Source organism: Hyaena hyaena, unplaced genomic scaffold (assembly GCF_003009895.1).
Source record: "Hyaena hyaena isolate Hyena2069 unplaced genomic scaffold, ASM300989v1 scaffold_33, whole genome shotgun sequence".
NCBI lineage: Eukaryota > Metazoa > Chordata > Mammalia > Carnivora > Hyaenidae > Hyaena > Hyaena hyaena.
Window position 1 is genome coordinate 4,252,883 of NW_024080666.1, and position 20,566 is coordinate 4,273,448.

General features: G+C 35.7%; 1 protein-coding gene across 6 annotated transcripts in view; it reads right to left on the bottom strand.

Annotated features, from left to right (window-relative positions):
• The window catches only part of CUNH18orf25 (chromosome unknown C18orf25 homolog), an 88,202-nt gene that overhangs the window by 18,957 nt on the left and 48,679 nt on the right, over positions 1–20,566 (bottom strand). For 4 of the 6 annotated variants that reach the window (XM_039228836.1, XM_039228838.1, XM_039228839.1 and 1 more), the window contains exon 3: positions 6,102–6,284. The exons of the other annotated variants lie outside the window; for them this stretch is intronic. In XM_039228836.1, coding sequence (XP_039084767.1) covers positions 6,102–6,284 — 183 coding nt within the window. The remainder of the gene's footprint in view (positions 1–6,101; positions 6,285–20,566) is intronic. 6 annotated transcript variants of the gene reach the window in all.

The window sequence follows — 20,566 nt, forward strand, 5'->3', positions numbered from 1 at the left end:
AATAATATAGCTACATTTTTTAAAGACAAATCATGTTTTTATTTTTATTTTTTAGAGAAAGCGTGCACACCCAAGCAGGGCAGGAGGGGAGGGGGAGGGGGGAAGGGGGGGGAGAGAGGGAGGGGGGGAGAGAGAGAGAGAGAGAGAGATAAAGAGAGAGAGGGAATCTATCTTAAGGAACCTCCAGGCTCAGCACTGAGCCCAACAAGGGGCTTGAATGACCCTAGGATCATGACCTGAGTGAGCCAAAATCAAGAATCAGATGCTCAACCAACTGAGCCACCAAGGCACCCCAAGGTAGTTGCTTTTTAAATCACAAATCTACTGGGTAAGAACTGGTCCTAAGCTGATATGCAGCACATTAAAGGAAATTATTACATATTGGATGACAATGGCATATTAGGTATAAAAAGGCTAATATCTCAAGTCGCTATTCACTTAGCTTTATAGCAAGTAGTAAATCATTACCTTATATTTAGTTTTTTCAGTAAGAATGTTTAAAAAACACTTTAGGGGTGCCTGGGTGGTTCAGTGGGTTAAGCATCCGACTTCAGCTCAGGTCACGATCTCACAGTTCATGGGTTCGAGCCCCGCGGTGGGCTCTGTGCTGACAGCTAGCGCAGAGCCTAGAGCCTGTTTCAGATTCTGTATCTCCCTCTCTCTCTCTGACCCTCCCCTGCTTACACTGTCTCTCTCTGTCTGACTCTCAGAAATAAATTAAAAACAAACAAACAAACAAACAAAAAACGCTAAAAAAAACCTTTAAAAAGTAGGGGACGAAGGACACCTGGTTGGCTCAGTCAGATGAGCATCTGACTCTAGATTTCGGCTCAGGTCATGATCCCAGAGTTGTGAGATCAAGCCCTGTGTAAGGCTTTGTGCTGAACGTGGATCCTGCTTAGGATTCTCTCTCTCCCTTGGCCCCTCCCCAAACTTGCATTCCTTCACTCTCTCTCTAAAACAAATAAAATGAAAAAAAAAAATTTTTTTTTTAAGTATGGGAAGAAAAAGTCAGAAATGTATAATCTTCTATAGTCCATACTAAACAGGTAAAAACAAGCAGTACCTGACCAAATTTATCCCCTTCACACGACTGATACATTGACTTTAAAGTGCTAGTAATAGAAACATGCCCATCCTGGCCTAACTATAAAAAGCCCTGCCCTAAGAACAGGAAACAAGATTTGTTTCTTTGTTTCTCTGCACTACAACTAGTATTATGCACAAATCAAGATTATCATCCCTATTTTAGGGATGGGAACATACTCATAGCCTACCTTCTTGACAAGAAGGTCGATGGGAAACAATTATCATTTCTATATTAGTTATAATTTCTTGGAGGGCAGGGGGGCATTCTAAATAAATTTAGTTTACCATAATTACAAGCCTTCCACATCAAGAGTACTTCAGACTTCTGCTGGTCTTAGATTCATCTGCATTTACATTTACAGTAAGCTATAACTAGCAATACATAAAAATTAAGCCATTTTAAGATCCACTGATACAGTTTCCTAACCATGTCCAATGCACGAGTTACCTGGGGGTGATTATTAAAAACAGGTTTTCCAGACCCCATACCAGATCTACTTACAGAATCTTCAGGAAGAAATCTAGGATTCTGAATTTTTATTAGCACCCTAGGTAATTTTTTCACTCAGATCAAGTATAGGACATTCTTGTAGCCAGAGCAACTCACTGCAGGGTAGGGCAGTAAATTAGAAATTCATGGATTACGGGGCGCCTGGGTGGCTTAGTCGGTTAAGTGTCCGACTTTCGCTTAGGTCATGATCTCACGGTTCGTGGGTTCGAGCCCCGCGTCGGGCTCTGTGCTGACTGCCAGCTCAGAGCCTGGAGCCTGTTTCAGTCTGTGACTCCCTATCTCTCTGACCCTCCCCTGCTCACTCTCTCTCTCTAGAAATAAATTTAAAAAAAAATTAAAAAAAAAAAAAAAGAAATTCATGGATTAGGTCCATTAGTCACTTCCTTCCTTACTCAGCCTACTTCAGCATAAATACATTAACATAATGCTCGCTAGCATTCCTGAGGGCCTATGTACTGTATTCTGTACTAAGTACATTATATATATTATTTTACCTAGTGGAAACAGTAACATTTTGGAGTGCATACTAATTTTAGCCCAGTGCCGCAGACAGGGAAAACAACTGTCCTTTATCTGCGTTCACATAGTATGCGAGTGACTGCTGGTCCAAGCCAGGATGTTTGCTGGCAGCAAGTTGCCACCTACTACACTGTCTGATGCCAGCATCAACCAAGAAAAAAGAAAACACATGGCAAAAGTCGAAATGGAAAGTTTAGGTCTTTTGTTGACCAGTGGCTCTCCTAATTTCAAATCTTTTCCTTGCTTAAAACTAAAACTAAAGAGTAAAAACTCTTGCATACAACAACATCATCTAATTGCTTGGAAAAGGAGGCAAGCTACTCTTATCTCCAATGATTACTTACAGGATCCTCAACAGAGTGGGGCTGCAGACCTGGTCTGAGATACTGCTACTGAGTACCCTCTGATAATCAGTTCAGTGACTGGGCTTTTATTTTGGTGGGAGGGACAGTAGGGCAACTCAGATCAACCATCAGAATATTTATCTTAAACTAAAACCACAAGAATGACATCTCATTGATGCTAACAGTTCAAATTTCAAAACTATAAAATTGGCAAGCAAGCATAAATTCTGTTAACATTTTGTTGTGGCACTGTAAGTATATTCAAAATCTGCAAGATGAAAAAAAAAACAAAACAAAATCTGCAAGATGAGTCCCTACTATGACAATTATATCAAGACTAGAGAATATTATTAAATTTTCTTTATTACTCACATACCTGCATTGTCAAATTTAGAAAAAAAAAGACTTTCATGAGCCAACACATTTTCATAAGAAAATGTCATAAGGATCTGTTGAACAGTGATGACCATGTCTTATGATACACAAAAATCTACACACAATTTATGGCCCAATACACACATGTGTTCTCTACATATTATACCCTAGAGAAATTTATCACATACATGTATCAAGAGGCATACAAGAAATGTTAATGGTTAGCATCTCTTGGAATAGCACCCTAAATGTCCAAAAAGAAAATGGGTAAGTCAACTGTGATATATTCATACAGCGAATACTAAATAGTGAAAAATGAATGAACTAGAGCCATACTAATCAACAAGAACAAAACTCAAAATGTTTAAAAAAAGTTACAAATGGTTACCTTCTATATAACACCAATTAATATTAAAACATGCCTGTTTATAGATACATAACAAATGCAGTAAAAATATAAAGAAATACACAGAAATGCCAACATCAAATACTAAATTCAGGACAGCTTTGGAGTGGAGAGGGAAAAGAAAGAGGGAACAGAGTTGAAGACATGGGTGTTTCCCTCCTCATATATTTTTGTCACATTTCTTTTTTTTTATGTTTATTTATTTTTGAGAGAGAAGCAGCAGCAGCAGCAGCAGCGGAAGCGGCGGCGGCAGAGGCAGGGCAGAGAGAGGGGGAAACACAGAATCTGAAGCAGGCTCCAGGTTCTGAGCTGTCAGCACAGAGCCCGACGTGAAGCTCAAACTTTGAGATCATGACCTGAGTCAGGCACTTAACCAACTAAGCCACTCAGGCATCCCTGTCACATTTCATTTCTTAAGAATGGTGGTAAGTACCTGAGTGATATACTCTTAACATTTTTTATGACTGAGGGGTGCCTGGGTGGCTCAGTTAGTTAAGAGGTTAAGTGGTTAAGCTTAAGTATCCAACTCTTGATTTCAGCACAGGTCATGATCTCACGGTTTCTGAGTTCAAGCCCCATATTGAGCTCCATGCTGACAGTGCTCTCTCTCTCTGCCTCTCCCCTGCCCACATGCACACACACACACTCTCTCAAAATAAATAAATAAACTTTAAAAAAACCATTTTTTTGTGTTACAGAAATTTTTAAAACATAAAAAAAAATAAGTACACAAAGGCTAGTGATGTTTTAAATAACCAAGCTAACAATTACTTGAATCTTAAAATGTGATGCTATCCCCAATGCTGGTAACTTTAAGGATACTTTAAGACTCCACAGCCTGCATTATTAGGTTGAAGTATCTGAAACTGCTGGGTTTGTTACAGGTCAAAAAGTCAAGTATTAACAATTCCATGTGGTTTAAACTAGTATTAAAACTCTCCATAAAAGAGGCAAACCATGGGAGACTCTTGAATGCTGACAAAAACTGAGGACTGATGGATGGGGGGGGGATGGGCATGGAGGAGGGCACTCGTGGGGATGAGCACTGGGTGTTATGTGGAAACTAATTTGACAATAAACTATTTGTAAAAAATAAATGAATAAATAAACGAAGATTTGAGAAACCCTCAAAAAAAAAAACCTCTCTCCATAAAAAACAAAAATTAAATTTTGATGTTTTCTCCAAGAATTTACTATACATATAGTGGTCTACATTTTAATGGAAAGACTAAGAAACAGGGGAATGAAACTGAAATAGAATGGATCATTTGTCAATGGATAAAAATGAAGATAAATTCTCCAGTGTACAGAACAAATTATGTAACTTAGAAACACATATGGTTAAACTACTGTCCTTTGATATAAAATATTACTGCTTAATTCTTAAAAGTATTTATACATATTAATAAATCCTTAACAGATCCTTGTTGGGCAAAACAAGTCTTTATAGATATAAAAACTGAAGTCCAGAGGAGAAACATCTTATCCAAGGTCAAGGTCAAATAGATAGCAGTCTAAACATGTTTAAAACTAAATCTAGGGGCGCCTGGGTGGCTTAGTCGGTTAAGCGTCCGACTTTCGCTTAGGTCATGATCTCGCGGTTCGTGGGTTCGAGCCCCGCGTCGGGCTCTGTGCTGACTGCCAGCTCAGAGCCTGGAGCCTGTTTCAGTCTGTGACTCCCTCTCTCTCTGATCCTCCCCTGCTCACGCTGTCTCTCTCTCCTAGAAATAAAAATTTAAAAAAAAAAACAAAAAAACTAAATCTAGGTCCTGCTCCAAAATTAGTCGCAATAAATTAATCCTAAATTCAACAAGAGATTTCTATTTTGTTCCAATCAAAGATATGGAAGATATGAAAGGAAGAATTAAGGACAATGATCTGTGGAGTTCTGTCTCCTTTTTTATTTCTTAACAATTTCAGTATAAACAGTTCTACGTCCATTATTATTTTTGTAAAACCCGTTTGCCATAAACATTTTTTAGGTTCTGATTTACAGGATTAGCTCATAAAAGCCAAGGCAATTTATAATTTAACTACAAAACTATAATCCTTCTGTAGCACTAAAGAAAATACACACTACAAAAGTAGTCTCTCAATCTCCTTCCCCTCTTTCCTCAAACTTAAGAACTAGCACATTAAGAAAAAGGTTTAAATGAGAAAGAATGTTGAACAAGTACTGAGGAACACACTGCAGGAGAGTTGGAGGCACTGGGCAAGGTTTTCAAAAGTAATGCAATGTTTTTTTTTTAATCACTCTTCATAATTATTACAGAGCCCAGATAAATTATGCAAGACAGGGAGAGAGATTTTCCCGAGATACAAGAAGCAGAAACTGAAAGAAAAGTGTTGGAAAAGACAAACATGAGAATTACTGGAGCGGAATGGACAGGGACACTGGCACTGCTAGAAGCTGAAGAAACAGTGCAGCCCTGCACAGGAACAGCCCGGGGGGCAAGTTTAATCAGCTCCCTCTCCTAACTACAAGGCTGCTATACAGATTAAATGAGAGAAACCCCTAGAGAAGGAAGGGGAGGGTGGGTGAGCGTGAAGGTCATCTGGGTGGTTTTTAACATATGTTAATAAGCATTTTTAACCCAAGAAATAGGTCTACTGAAATCTACCTATGCTTACAATTAATTCTCATTTTTGCTTCCTTGAGGTTAGGAAAGATGAATGACAGACATGCTACCCACATCTCCTCTTCAGTTATAAAGGGCACCCTGGATAGTCGCAATCATCTAATGCCAGATGTCTCTAGCTGGCCTGCTCTCCTTGGCGGGGCCCGCTACCAGGCAAATAGCTGCCAGGACACATGCACAGTACACCATCAGAGAAGGGGAAGGGGAGGGAGACCAACCTGCCTCCGCATTCAGCTCCTCTAGAAGCCCGCTGGTCCTCCAGGTAGCTCCTGTGTCCTGGCCTCCTACAGAATTACTGTGCTCTTGAACTACTGCAGCCGCCAATAAATTGTCCACATTTACCACTTCTGGGTCAGAGCTGGTGTCAGACATATCATAATGAGCTACAACTGGAGGTCCATCTAGGGAGGAAAGAAAATGTATACTTGTATCTAACTTGTGGGGTGAAAAATACTGCAACTAAGAGCCCTCTAAACACCAGTTGCCTTTATCTTATTACTCTACCTGGTCAGAAAAGCTGCACTTTATACATCTAATATTTTGTACACGATGTGGAAGTAGAAAAGATAACCCAAGCTTATAAGATGAGGGGACACATTTGAAAAGGAGAAAAGGAGCATTATTATGAAGAACAGAAGACAAGACTGTACTGAACAAAGTTACACTGAATTCTCATCATACTCCTAAAGAGCAAAAGATTATAAAAAAGGAGAAGACTCCACAGGAGAAAGTAAAACTGATTTTTGAAGGGAAAAAAAAACTGATGCAAACTATTAAAACTCAATTTATAGTTTTTAAGAGAATAAATCTAGTTCTTTCTCTTAGTAGCTAATACTTAAAAGTCACTATTAGATTCAAAGAAGAATATCAAATACATATGTTTCTATTCTAAAGAAATAAAGTTAACATTAAGAGCTCTACTTGAGCTCTTTATGTCCAATAAAGCCCTTTAAAAATACCAGGGATCAGGGCGCCTGGGTTGCTCAGTCAATTAAGCATCCAACTCTTGGTTTTGGCTCAGGTCATGATCTCACAGCTCATGGGATCTCGTGGGATCGAGCCCCGTGTCGGGCTCCATGTTGAAAGAGAGCCTGCTTGGGATTCTCTCTCCTTCTATCTCTCTCCCTCTCCCACTATGCTCTCTCTCTCTCTTGCTCTCTCAAAATAAATAAACTTTAAAAAATAAAATATCAAGGTTCTTATGCATTTTCTAGCATTCTACAAAAAGACAATATTCACAAAATCCACCATCACAATTTTGCTTTGGATGTCTTGTTAGGAATAAAATTTCTTTTTCCCTGAGAAAGACAACCAGTTCGCATTCCAAGGCAATGATATGCAACCTTATGGGTTACTTTAGGGGAAGATATTAAAGTTCTAACTGGAAAATAAAAGATCTCTTCTACCTCCAAATCACCCTTAAACTAGCTGAAAAAGGCAGCTGAGTTCCAAAGTAATTAAACTGCAGTGACTCATACTAAAATAACTCAATAATCATGCTTGTATAATAGATACATGCTTTAAAATGCTAATGCTACCCTTTTTCTAACAGCAAAAAAACAAAAATAGAGTTTTCATTCAATTATGAAATACATCCCTTACTACTATCTCCATTTTAGAATAAAGCAGAAATAAAGGACTGTAGTTTCTCCCCCCAGGAGCTATTTATGAAGTGCAGGCAAATTATTTATTTCCATAAAGATTTTTTAATATCAAGACTGTCTGACATTCAACACATCTATTGTATGAAACTCTTGACTATGAAGGAATACATATGCCAATGAATCATTAAAATAGAACACAATGAAAGATTAGTTTTAATACAAACATCCATTGTGTGAATTGTGACTGAACAAAACATGGAACACATTTGGGGTATTTATCCCTTAAAGCAAAGGTCCCAAACCAAAGGCTTACGTAGCAACATTTTTAAAATAAAAATGACCAAATAAAAGCAAACAAGTTGTTAAGTGCCACTGTATAAGAACAGACATGTCACAATATGAAATTCTGACGATCATGACAAATTTAGTTGATTACTTAACGATAATTTCCAATTCCCCCAAGAGGGTAAATCAAGTTCATAAAATTCAATAGTGTAGCCTTGGTGTCAGTCGGTAATGGATTTTAGCTCAAATAGCAAAAAATTAGCTCATGTTTGATGCTTTTTCTTTTCTAAAAAAGAAAAGAAAGCTCTATTATATACGGAGTTCTCGTCAGAGTTCAAAATGATTATTATGGAATCAAGATACTGTGTGATGTCCAAATACTTGGGTGCAGAAGATATGAGGGTCAAGTACAATATTGACTATTTGACCAAATGTTCTATTTTAAAAAGGGCTTTAGTTAAGTGTTGTTTTGCAAAAAAAAATTAATGATTTTAAAATTTATACCACTAATACCATTCACAACCTCTTGCTCTAACATCTCTCCCCACTACAACCACCAAATTGAGGCATCAGGTCAACAGTCAAGTCAAAATTGTACCACTCCTACATGTAGAATCATGCAAAGAGTAGAGTTGTATATGTACATGCAGAGTTAACATCACCTACCCATGGAAATAACTGGTCTGAAAGTCTTCATCAGTAGGAAATACAAGCATAAACTTGTTATCTGGCTTCATTCTTGTATCTTCCATATTTCCAAACAGCACACCTTATAGCTTAGCTTAAATTTAGTATTCATCATAAACAAAGACAGTAATATTTTCATATTTTAATTACACTTAAAAGTTAAAGTAAGTTATCAGTGTCATTCCTCATTTCCAGTATATCCAAAACAATGACAAGTCAATACTATACAAACTTTAATAAATTAAAGGAATGGTTGCCTTTCCATCTTTCTTCCAACAAGAAACCATAATTAAGGATGTTGTGTTCCAAGGTCATCTTAAACTTCTCATTAGCAAACCAAGATGAAATAAGGTAGGTTTAAAGCACTTAGTTAGCATCAAGGCTTGGACTTGAAAGAACTAAGTGAACATGAGCTACCTGATAGTGATAATTTGTGCTATTCTTTTAAAAGTGATTCTTGCTGCACAGCAGAATTAAGAGACAGGTAAGATCCTGTAGTAATTTCATCTGTCTTTTAAAAGAAAGGAAACAAAAGCTACTGAGGAGGAGCTAGGAAAATTCAGCACATTAGTAAGAGAAGCAGCAACTATGCTTCCAATTTGACTCAAACAATTCATTACAGGACGGAATAAACATGGAGATACTGTCCTCTCTCCCACTTGATTACTAATCTATACTGCGAAAACAAATACACTGCTACTAAGATTACTTTGACTTTCAAAAGCATCAAAATAGTCACTTCAAGTAAAGTTACAAATGGAAACATTTCCAATTTAAAAATTAATCATTAATGTAAGCACATTCCATGTTACAACATTTAAGGATTAGCCAAACTACACATTCTCCCATCTGCTAAACTTGATGTCTGTCACAATCGTAAAACACAAATTTATAATAATTACTTCTTAGTTTTTCTACAATCCTTAGAAGCATATCTTTATAAAGGTAAATCTAACACAATTAGTTAATAACTAATTGGCCTGTGGTTAATCAAAGTGCTGTTTCCTTCCCTGATTAAAAGATTTTGAAAATTTTGCTGCTCATTACAATTGCAAGGCAAAAAATTAAAAATCAAGCAATCCACTGACTTTTTAAGAACATTAATTTGTCCATTTTATGCTAGAAATAGGTTTGTGCTCTCTCAATTATATCCTCACCTACACACAGGTTCTAACTTTTCAAATAATAAAATACAGATGCATCTGTGTCATCACACATTTCTGACATAGTGGTTTACTCTTTTATGGAACTTAAACCTTCTCTACTACTGTCATCAAGTGTTTGATTTTATGAATTAGTTTTCTTTCAATCAATTATGTTCTTTTAAAAATATTCTTTTAAATGTCACTGAAAGACTATGAAACAAAAAGGCAAAACAAAACTAGCATCCTTTACTGCGTTTATCCCTGACAAACCTCTTTTAGAATTTCACTACCAAAAGCACAGAATCTTAAAATTATGTAAGGGAATACATAATTTACCACTCTTGTCTTACAGATGAGAGATCTGAGTCCTAGTTAGGTGGAACCAGAAATGAATTACATTACAGTTGTTCAGTGTTGAGGAAACTGGGAAAATACAAGAGAAGACTGGGAGCAACATAGGAAGTACAGGTTTTTGGCAGCAAACATATAGGTCAAAGTCCTGCCTGCTACTACTAAGCTGTAGGACTCATTTCTTCACAGGGTTATGGTAAGAGTTAAAGATGACATACCAGCAGATGGGGTCCATTGCCCCATCTTTCCACTATAATTAGCACCTGCCCTACTTTTTTTGTTTATCTTTACATGTAAATTCTACTCTACAGAGCCTGCATGCAAGAAGCTTTGAGAAAAGGGGCTCTTGGGTAGCTTAGTTGGTTGTGTGTCCAACTCTTGATTTTGGCTGAGGTCACAATCTCACAGTTCATGAGTTCGAGCCCCTCATCTGGCTCTGTGCTGACAGCACGAAACTTGCTTGGGATTCTCTCTCTCCCTCTTTTTCTGCCCCTACTCCTTCTATCAAAATAAATAAACTTTATTTAAAAAAAAAAAAAGGCAGCAGCAGCAGCTGTGAGAAAACATCCCTGCCTGGGGTGGTACCTCATGCTGGTCATAGATTAACCCCACTTGTTAAGTAAATGCTTTGCTAGGATTACTGAGATCTTACAAAGGAGGCTTCTGTACTTTTATTTTTTGTCTGAAGTGTAATGTCAGCTTAGGTGTGTTCATATAAAAGTGTTTCAAAGCCAAAGAGATCATTTTTGGATTATTTCATATTTTGCATCATCCTTGCCTACAGAGCCCCTCACTAACACAAGTGTCAGTCTCCCAGTATGAGGTTTAATTAGATCTGAAAGACAGGAATTCCTCAAAGTATCTCAGACACCCTAGAAATGCCACTCCTCCTTCTCTCTCTTTCTCTCTAATGGTTAAGTCTTAGACCCAAGGCAACGTGGGCCAATGCCCCTTCAACTCCCATTTCTATGACTATAGGAATATACAACAAAACCCAGAGAAAATTCCTTCTGTCCTCCCTAGTACAGCCAATCTCCTGAAACCCCTCACTAGGAGGGGAGAAAACACTATCTTGTTACTGTCAAACAATCCCACATAAGCTCTACTGCCACTGTCATTAAAGGGCCTATGCTCAGTGCCATTATCTACAACATCAAGAGAAAGGTGGAAATTACACTTGGCCTCAATCCAGATAGTCAGATTCAAAAAAGTTACACCTGAAAGAAGGATTCTTAGGAACTATCTAGCCAAGGGGTCTAAGAAGGGAGAGTATATGTATGTGGTGGCCAGATAAGGGAATGCAATGTAAGGGGAAATAAGGAATTGAGAGGAAGGGCAAACCTCAAGAGCTGCAAAAGGAAATCTGCATTTTGGCAGAACCTATTCAAGACAAAGGGCATTTTCATTACATACCAAAATACTTACCAAGGTGAAAATTTATATTTGCAAATGAGAAAAAAGTACTTGAGAATACTAATGCACGCGAAAAAATAAAAAGTAGTCATTTTCAAAGCAGCTGTTGAAAAAGAGGAATAATTACACCTACCAGAAAAAAACAAAAAGCTATACAGAAAAGTGCCATCTCTAGAAGAAAGCTTTAAATACCAAAAACTGTGTGTGTATATTTTCTCCAGAATATCAAGTGCTATTTCAGTAAAAAGAAAAATGTCTGAGACAGAGCTAAATGGAAACTAAATGCAGCAATAAAATTTTATGTTTAGGCATTAAGTCATTTTCATTTTTTAAATTAAATTTTTACTTGTTTTTTAAGTAATCCCTACACCCAAAGTGGGGTGTTGCATGCTCCACTGACTGAGCCAGCCAGGCTCCAGGCAATAAGTCATTTTCAAAATGAAACCAAATCTGTTTTTGTACTTTTTCCATTATACTCATTTCAATTATTAAAATTTTAGACATTATAAAGTTTGCAAGGTGGAAATAAAGTTTTAAGGATTCCATCTGTCCTTATATCATACTGGTAAATGATAGGTCATTCTGTCCACAGGAAATTTACCTATGATGCCAATTAAGAGTTAATTTTGAGAGGATCAAAGTAAGGTAAAAGCAAATATTCAAGATTATCAGAGTAGTTAGAAGGCTGATCTCAAGAAAGAAAATTTAATTTTAACATTTCACTATTAACTATAAAGCTGAGAAAACTGGGAGGTTATTCATAAAGTAACTCAGGTCAGCTATCTGGATATTCAACAAAACCTAAAAATTCAGAAAACAGGGCACCTGAAGAGTCACCATCTTTCAATTTATCTTCCTATTTCAGACACAAACTCATGACCCACTGCTTTGAGGATTCAGAAAACAAAACTAAAGTATCTGTACTATGTATACAAAGAATACAAAAATTAGGTACTATTTTAGCCACATCTCCATGTCTATGATTCCTGTTAAAGATACCTCCATTCTAGCTTTCTGCTTACTCCTTGAAGTAGTCTAAATTCTACTATTTTCCAAATATTCCTCAATTTTTAATAGGACAATTCAGTAGGACATGTAAAGAAAAAGAATCTCAAACTTTTGTGTTAACACTGGCATTATTACTTTTCAATATAGCAATTACAAAAAACCTGAAAATTATCTCAAAAACATCACATAAAACCTATTATTCTGACCACAAACTAATATCATCATTTCATTATGGAAAAGCAGGTTTCTTGACACCCAAGCAACATAATGTGAATTAACTGGTAGAGAATCACTAATATAACAATCAATGTTGTCCTCAACAGAGTAACAAGAAACATTTCTTTTTTAAAGCTTTTATTTATCTAGATTGTTACACTTCAAATGCATTTAGGTAAAATATATAAAGAAAGTGCAATAAAATAAAAATCAGTTATTTGATAACATTCTTCCCAAATCTTAAAGCTATAAGATTTCATTACCAAAGAATACACTTCCTCATAGATTATTACTCTTTCAGTTTTTAGGATGCCTTCTATTTTATGCTGTGGTAAATTTAATATAATTCAAGAAGATCTACTCAATGCTAGTACTAATAATTTGTTTTCAATGGCCACCAACTTTCCTAAAACTCAGAGAAATTAAAAACAGAAATCAAGAAAAAAATGAAAAGTGTAGAAACTTTGAAGTTATTCACGTTGTGTACAACTCACGTAATATACAGCTGTTCCAGACAAATTAAAAAGACAAGTTTCTTATCTGTACAATTATTAAGGACATAGACACCATTTATGGAGAGAATTTTGAGAGGAATTTTTCTTCTAGAACAATTATATTGAAAAATTTTAATAGTAAAAAATGTTTAAGTTTAATAAATTTGCTCCAACTGTTTTGATGCTGTATTTTCTAATATGTGACATTCCACAAAATCTCTTTCACTGTGCCCTCACTGTATCATTTAAATAATTCAAACAGGAAAAAGGGAAATAAATATAAGCTAAACGAAATATAACAAGTACAATTACTTTAAAAGGTCACCTTCTATAAGTCAGCTTGCCTATAATCTGTTATTCTAAACAAATGATGATAGAAAGAAACCTGTTTATCATCTTACCTATAACTTTCATATAGCTGTACCATTAGGCAAATTCAGCTGTATATTAAAAATGAAAATTATCAGTAGTATCAATTTGGGTGCTTTATTTGCTCAACAAAAGGATTCACTATAGCATTTCTTCCATTAACAAGCAGATTTAATCATTTAAAAGTATTTCATTTCTAATATTCTGACTTGCATATAAATTTTAAGTAATAAATCTTATGTAAATTGAGATATACCTAGATTCAGAGACCTAGGTCTCTGCTGGTAAATCTACATAACAGCGTAGAATGAAAAAAGCAATGAAGCAAAATTAATTATTCTTTACTCAGTCTGCTAGTGAAGTAAACAAAAGGTCAAAAACCTTTACATGACAAAAACAAAATCCATAAAGTAACTTTTTCTCCAATTTTATCACCTCAACTAGGCTTATGTGTGGGCAACTCTTACATACACGAATGGATATTATATTAATAAAAATCCCTGTAGACTATTCCATTGTTATCTGTCTCCAACAACTTGTCAAAGGTAACATTAATAAAAACAAAAATTAGTTATTTCAGAAGGTGGGCATATGTGCGTGCAATTCAGGCACAAACAGACACACACACACACACACACACACACACACACACACACACACCTTGAGATAAGGCTCATTTCTCTGACTTGGTAACAAGAAAAAAGGCCTGATAGAATCCTTTATTTAAAAAAAAAAAAAAAAACACTTCATATAAAATATTAAATCTTAAGATTTTCACTGTGTTGTGTTCTAAATTAAAATTTTATTTGGGCTTTTATTACACTCATTTTTAATGATGTGCACAAAATATGCATCAATGCAATTAAGAGAGTTATTATCTAACAAGTGACTCAAATAACCAGATTGTTCTAATCTGGTTAAGTGCACTTAAAATGATTAAAAATCTATGGGGCGCCTGGGTGGCTTAGTCGGTTAAGCGTCCGACTTTCGCTTAGGTCATGATCTCGCGGTTCGTGGGTTCGGGCCCCGCGTCGGGCTCTGTGCTGACTGCCGGCTCAGAGCCTGGAGCCTATTTCAGAGTCTGTGTCTCCCTCTCTCTCTGACCCTCCCCTGTTCACGCTGTCTCTCTCTCTCTCTCCTAGAAATAAATAAAAATATTTAAAAGAAAAAAAAATGATTAAAAATCTAATGTCCTACAACAGTGACTTAGTAAAAACTAGGGAGAAAGTAGTCTGTAGACAGATTATCAGAAAACACATTTACCTTTAATGAGGGGATAATGCCTCCTTTTAAATACCATCACCTAATTCCATGTGTACATATTAGAGAAATGAGATTTTATTCTTAAGTAGAAAGTATTTCAACGACAGCTAGGGTAATGTTTTAGGTTGAAAAAAAGTTTCTTCCCAGCATTAGCCCTTTATATACTACAAAAAGGTTCAAACAGGATACATTCCTTATCCTTCCTAAAATTCTAGGAAAATTAAGGAATTCAAGAGAAATTAGGGAAGACCACTAGGCACTTCTCATACAACACGTACATAAAAATGCCACCATGTAATCCATAAGCAATTCTCACTTCTTAGTTTTAGTACTTATACCTGTAACAGTCTCCCTTTAACCACAGTTTCACTGCCATGATCTCAGTTACCATCAGTCAAGAACAGTCCAGAAGCAGATGACAATCCTCCTGACAAATGGTCAGAAGGTCAAAAGTAGTCTAACACTATGTCACAGTGTCTGTACCATTCACCTCACTTCTCCTCACATACACATTTTATCACCTCCCATCATCACAAGAAGGGTAAGTACAGTACAATAAAATATTCTGAGAGGCCCCATTCACATAACTTTTATTGCAATATATTGTTATAATTATTCTATTTTATTGTTGTTGTTCATCTCTTACTGTGCCTAATTTGTAGATTAAACCTTACCACAGTTTGTATAGGAAAAAACATAGTATTTATAGGGTTCGGTACTATCTGTGGTTTCAGGCATCCACTGGGGTCTGGGAACATAACCCCCATAGATGAGGGGATATAATCTTAGAGATACAGGCTTTGCCTCACTGAAAGAGAATTCAATAATCCAAAACAGCAGTTATTTTTTTTAAGTTCAGTACTGGATACTTTTGTAAATACATAACAGAAATAAAATTTTTTGAAAGAGGAATTTTTAAATTGTGCAATCTGGACAAGATGTAACCATTTTAATGCACAACTCATATAAGAACTTACTGTTTTTCAAAATAATATTCCCTATGACAGCTACACATTTTCATTATCAAGGCACTGTGAGAAACTTAAAAAAATCAGGATAAATTTTGTATGTATGTTTCTGCTTCAAAATTATTAAGTTTAAACACTCCAAACCAGAAAGTGTCAAATTTTACTTTAGAATAAATTTTAATATCTGAAACATATTCTATGAATTAAATCAATACATTCTGGTGTTCCTTTTCTTTCTACCAAAACTTCTCTCCACTTCTTTATCCAAAATTATGTAGAAAGGTTTCCCAAAATTATTGTTTCATACCTTCTCAAATATCCTAAATATCATCTTACCTAGGATAGAAGTTATTAATACCTATGTTTGAGGGGCACCTGGGTAGCTCAGTTGGTTAAGCATCTGACTCTTTTGAGTTTGGCTTGGGTCATAATTTGTGTGGTTCCTGGGTTCGAGCCCTGCGTCAGTGTGTGGAGCCTGCTTGGGAGTCTCTGTCCCCCTCCTCTCTCTGGTCCTCTCCCGTCACAAAATAAACAAATAACGCCTATGTTTGATAGCTCTATCCCACTAAAACTTAATTTTTCCTCTTAAAGGCAAAAAATGTATCTATAAACTTTTTGCTCAATTGTCTAATAACAAAACTAGAATATATCCAGTCAACACTAGGAATAATTTGTGTTTTTAAAAGATGAATTCCTATGTTCTATTTTAAAAATAAAAAGCATCAGTACATGCTTAATATATCAAATATTAAGTCATGAAACAGAAAAGAAACCTGCTAAGTACTTGAAACAGTTCATACGTGCATAGAAAAAAGTAGTCATGTTAACATGCAGAAGTTAACTTTTTAAATTTATTTTTTTAAGTAGGTTCCATGCTCAATGTGGGGTTTGAACTCACAGCTCTGAGATCAAAAGTCTCGTGCTCTACTGACTGAGCCAGCCAGGCACCCCTATACTGACATTTTTTATGTCTAAAACTCCATGTCTAGTAAAATTGGTGATCCCAGGAAGAAACTGAAGACAGAACAAAGTTCCCTGAAAATACCTCAAATTCAAATAATGACTGCAAATTAGTTAAAATCTAGTCAGTTATCCCAAACCAGTATCTTCCTGTTGATATAAAACTTAATCTAAAAATAATACTAGCTGAAGTAATTTACAAATGTACTTTATCATTTCAGAGAAAACTACATCAGTTATTATAAACTCCTATAATAGTTTATGTTGAAAATTCATACTAATGTTAAATAAAAGCTTAGCTGATGTTAAGAAATTTATTGCAATTTACACTGGTGTTCAAACCTTACTCCTATTTGTCAAACATGAAGTTCAGGAAATCTGACCATCATTACACAATTAAGAGACTTCTAATCTTTTTCATCAATTTCTACATACATTCTTCCAAGAGAACTGAGCACATTAACAAGCCTCCCCCAAAAGTTAACTTCCAATTCTTTTCCATCAAGTTCTAAAAAGAAAAAACCAAATCATACAATTTATCTTTCAATTCAAAACTAAATAAGGAAAAAAAGGTTGGCTGGGTCTATTACAGTTAATTTAGAAGCTGCAAATATTTGGCTAAAGAACTAAATAGAAAATACACTAACAATTTGCTGAGTAAAGTTACTGATAAATTACTAAAATAAAGGTCTTCATTGTTATGTAAATCACCTACGCTTCCTCTCACAAAACAGAATTAGTTTTTCCAATGTTGCAACTTCATTAAATATTAAAATAATTAACCTTTTTCATATTGAGAAGTTATTAAGTTATAAATTTGTAGGGAAAAACCAATAAATTTTTATTGTAAGTAAATCCAGTAAAAAGCAAAATTTTAAACAAAAACAGTATTAGTAAAGTTACATATTCCTACAAAAAAATTTCATCCTAATTTAGTGGTTTCTCACCAACCCAGAGAAGATAAAATAACAGTATTTCCCAATCCCAGGCCACACATAAAAACAACTATCATACTGCAAGACTTTCAATCCTGCGATATTTTCTCCCCTCTGATACCCTCTATGGGCCCTTTAACGTGCCAAAGGGCCATTTATTTTCAGTCCCGGGATTAAAAAGCAAAATTAAATTGGTAGTATATTAGCTAATACATTAGTTTTAAGTCACTAGTAACTTAAAAACCCATTCAGTACATACCCTTAATAGAGAGACTATTCAACTATTTCCTCTAGAGGTATCCTTTTACATCAAGGTACCAGACAATTTCACTGAATGATGTCTGCCAGGTTACTGTCTTGGGCAGTGAGCTTTTAAGTTAATACTCAAGATAAAAATTCATCTATGTAGCAATGAAAAGTCCTCATGCAAGAGATCAAACTCCATTCTTCTCTGCTTTCTCTACAATATCTTGCATAGTAGGTACAGAGTATATATATCCTCAAAAATTAATTCATTCTTCCTACATACAAACGTTAAAGTCATAATTCATTAAAGACTGGCAACAAATGCATTCATTAAATGACATATGGAAGAATGATATAAAAATGTTCATGCAGTGCATTCATCATTTATGGTCTTCAGAGTGGGATTAATTACATGATTCCCTCCTCTGTAATCAGAAGAGAGTCAACAGTGTTTGGGGAGAATAAATGCTAAGAGATTCTCAAAGAATTCACTACTTACCTATTTGGATTCACTAACATTCCCTATATCTTATTTATATTTTTGAGGTGAAAAAAGCACAAAGATGAGGATCACTCCAATTATCGTATAAATATGGTTCTATGTTCCAACCATATATAATGAAACAAGCTAAAATTTATCCAACGCTGCTGTTTTGAGTATCTATTTTTTTAAAAGAAACTGTTTACTATTATAATTTTTAAAACACCATCAAAAGAAACTTACAATAGGCAAAAGCATATTCCTTCTTACACAGTCCAAAAAGCAGACAGTTAACACAAGTGATTCTGTGATAGATTCAAAGGTTGTTCTGTAATAGTCCCATTTTTGGTCAAGTTGACTGAAAAGTGTTATGTCTTTGGGAATTCTACTGTACTGTCAACATTTCGACAAGTCGCATAAGAACCAAAGGGCTGCTGTGATAGTTCTTGGAAATCAGGCATCTGAATATAAGCCCCTGACTGGGTGAGAAGGGTAATTCTTTGGACGACTAGTTGCATTTTAAGTTCCCTGGGTTCCATAGCTGCTTGCTCTCTTCACCAGTGTCAAGGTAAGTTAGCTCTTCCATCCACACGCGAAACTTCTCCTCTGTCTGCCTCTGCGTCTTGGAAAAACAGCTCATGGCCTCTTCTACGACACTGCCTCTGCAGTTTCTAGCATACACAGCACCCCTGTCAAGTAATCCTGGAATTTCCCTGGGCGCTCCTTCAGTTCCCCCAGCACAACTAAAGTCAGCTTTAAAGACATTGAGGCCATTTGATAAAACATCATTAATTCAGAAAACTGTACTTTTATTAAGACATGCTTATTCAGGAAAATTGCTTAAGCATTACTAAGAAGAGCCATATAAAGCATTGGTAAGCACAATTAAATTAACTAAACAAGAGTAACATAACTCCAACAAAAATTAAGTAACACTACCATTTTTCACAGCTTCAATATTATTTGCCCAGTAACTTGTATTCTGTTGCTATACAACTAATCATTAACCTGTAACAGTGGTTTTCAACCTTTGCTGCACATAAAAACCTAAGTGGTTTAACAAATGTCAAAACCTAGGGATCCCAGGCATTGGTGGTTTGTTTTGTTTTAAGCTCCCCATGTGAATTATTGTGTACAACCTCAGTTGAGAACCACTGTATCCCTGAATATTTTCACTGTTTTGACTTTAAAATTCTAAAAGCTGTTTTCACAGCTAACCCATAATGAATCAGTATACAATTCTGATTCTTATCAAATGCTCTTATATGAAGTTAAAAAATATTCCTTATAGAAAACCACGTAAAGGATATAAGCAATCCATGTATATACCTCTGGGTCAGCTTTGTTACAAACTCTGGTCTATACAAGGTGCTAAAAGGTATGCCTTAAAAAAACAAAAGAAAAAAAAAAGTTTGCGTTTAAGTTTAGGATATGCTACAAATCGTATCCTCCACCTCTTAAAAACACATTAATGTCTGAGTTGTACTGCAGTAAAGAAACCTGTTTCCACATGATCCAGCACTTTTCCAAATGTGTGAACAGTCTACAGCTATTAATATCCAGTAAGAAGTCATTTCATGGGATTCCAGTATAGGATATGCTCTTTTACATACACTGTTTTATCTTTAAACTATGTAAGGTTATCTTTGGTCTGGATCGGATCCCATAGAGTTTGGGTTTCCAATAAAACTAATTATGCTGAACACTTCATTTCCTTAGGGACCTACTAAAAATGTTACCTCTTCAAAAAACAAATAAAAAGTAAAAAAATGTTACCTCATCAGACCACTCGTGACTACTGTACTATCTAAAACAGCTTTTCGGGGCACCTGGGTGGCTTAGTCGGTTAAGCGTCCGACTTTCGCTTAGGTCATGATCTCACGGTTCGCGGGTTCGAGCCCCATGTCGGGCTCTGTGCTGACTGCCAGCTCAGAGCCTGGAGCCTATTTCAGAGTCTGTATCTCCCTCTCTCTCTGATCCTCCCCTGCTCACGCTGTCTCTCTCTCTCTCTCCTAGAAATAAATAAAAATTTTAAAAAAATAAATAAATAAATAAATAAAACAGCTTTTCAACTCCATTCCTAGTCAATCTTTATCTCTTATATGCTGCTTTATTACTTTTTATAGTGTATATTCTGATAGCATATGATAAACCCCCTTATTATCTGTCTTCTAAAAAAGATGAAGTTCCATGACAGCAGAGACTTCATTCACTGCTGTGCTCACATGTTACATAGCAGGTGCTCATATATTTGCTGA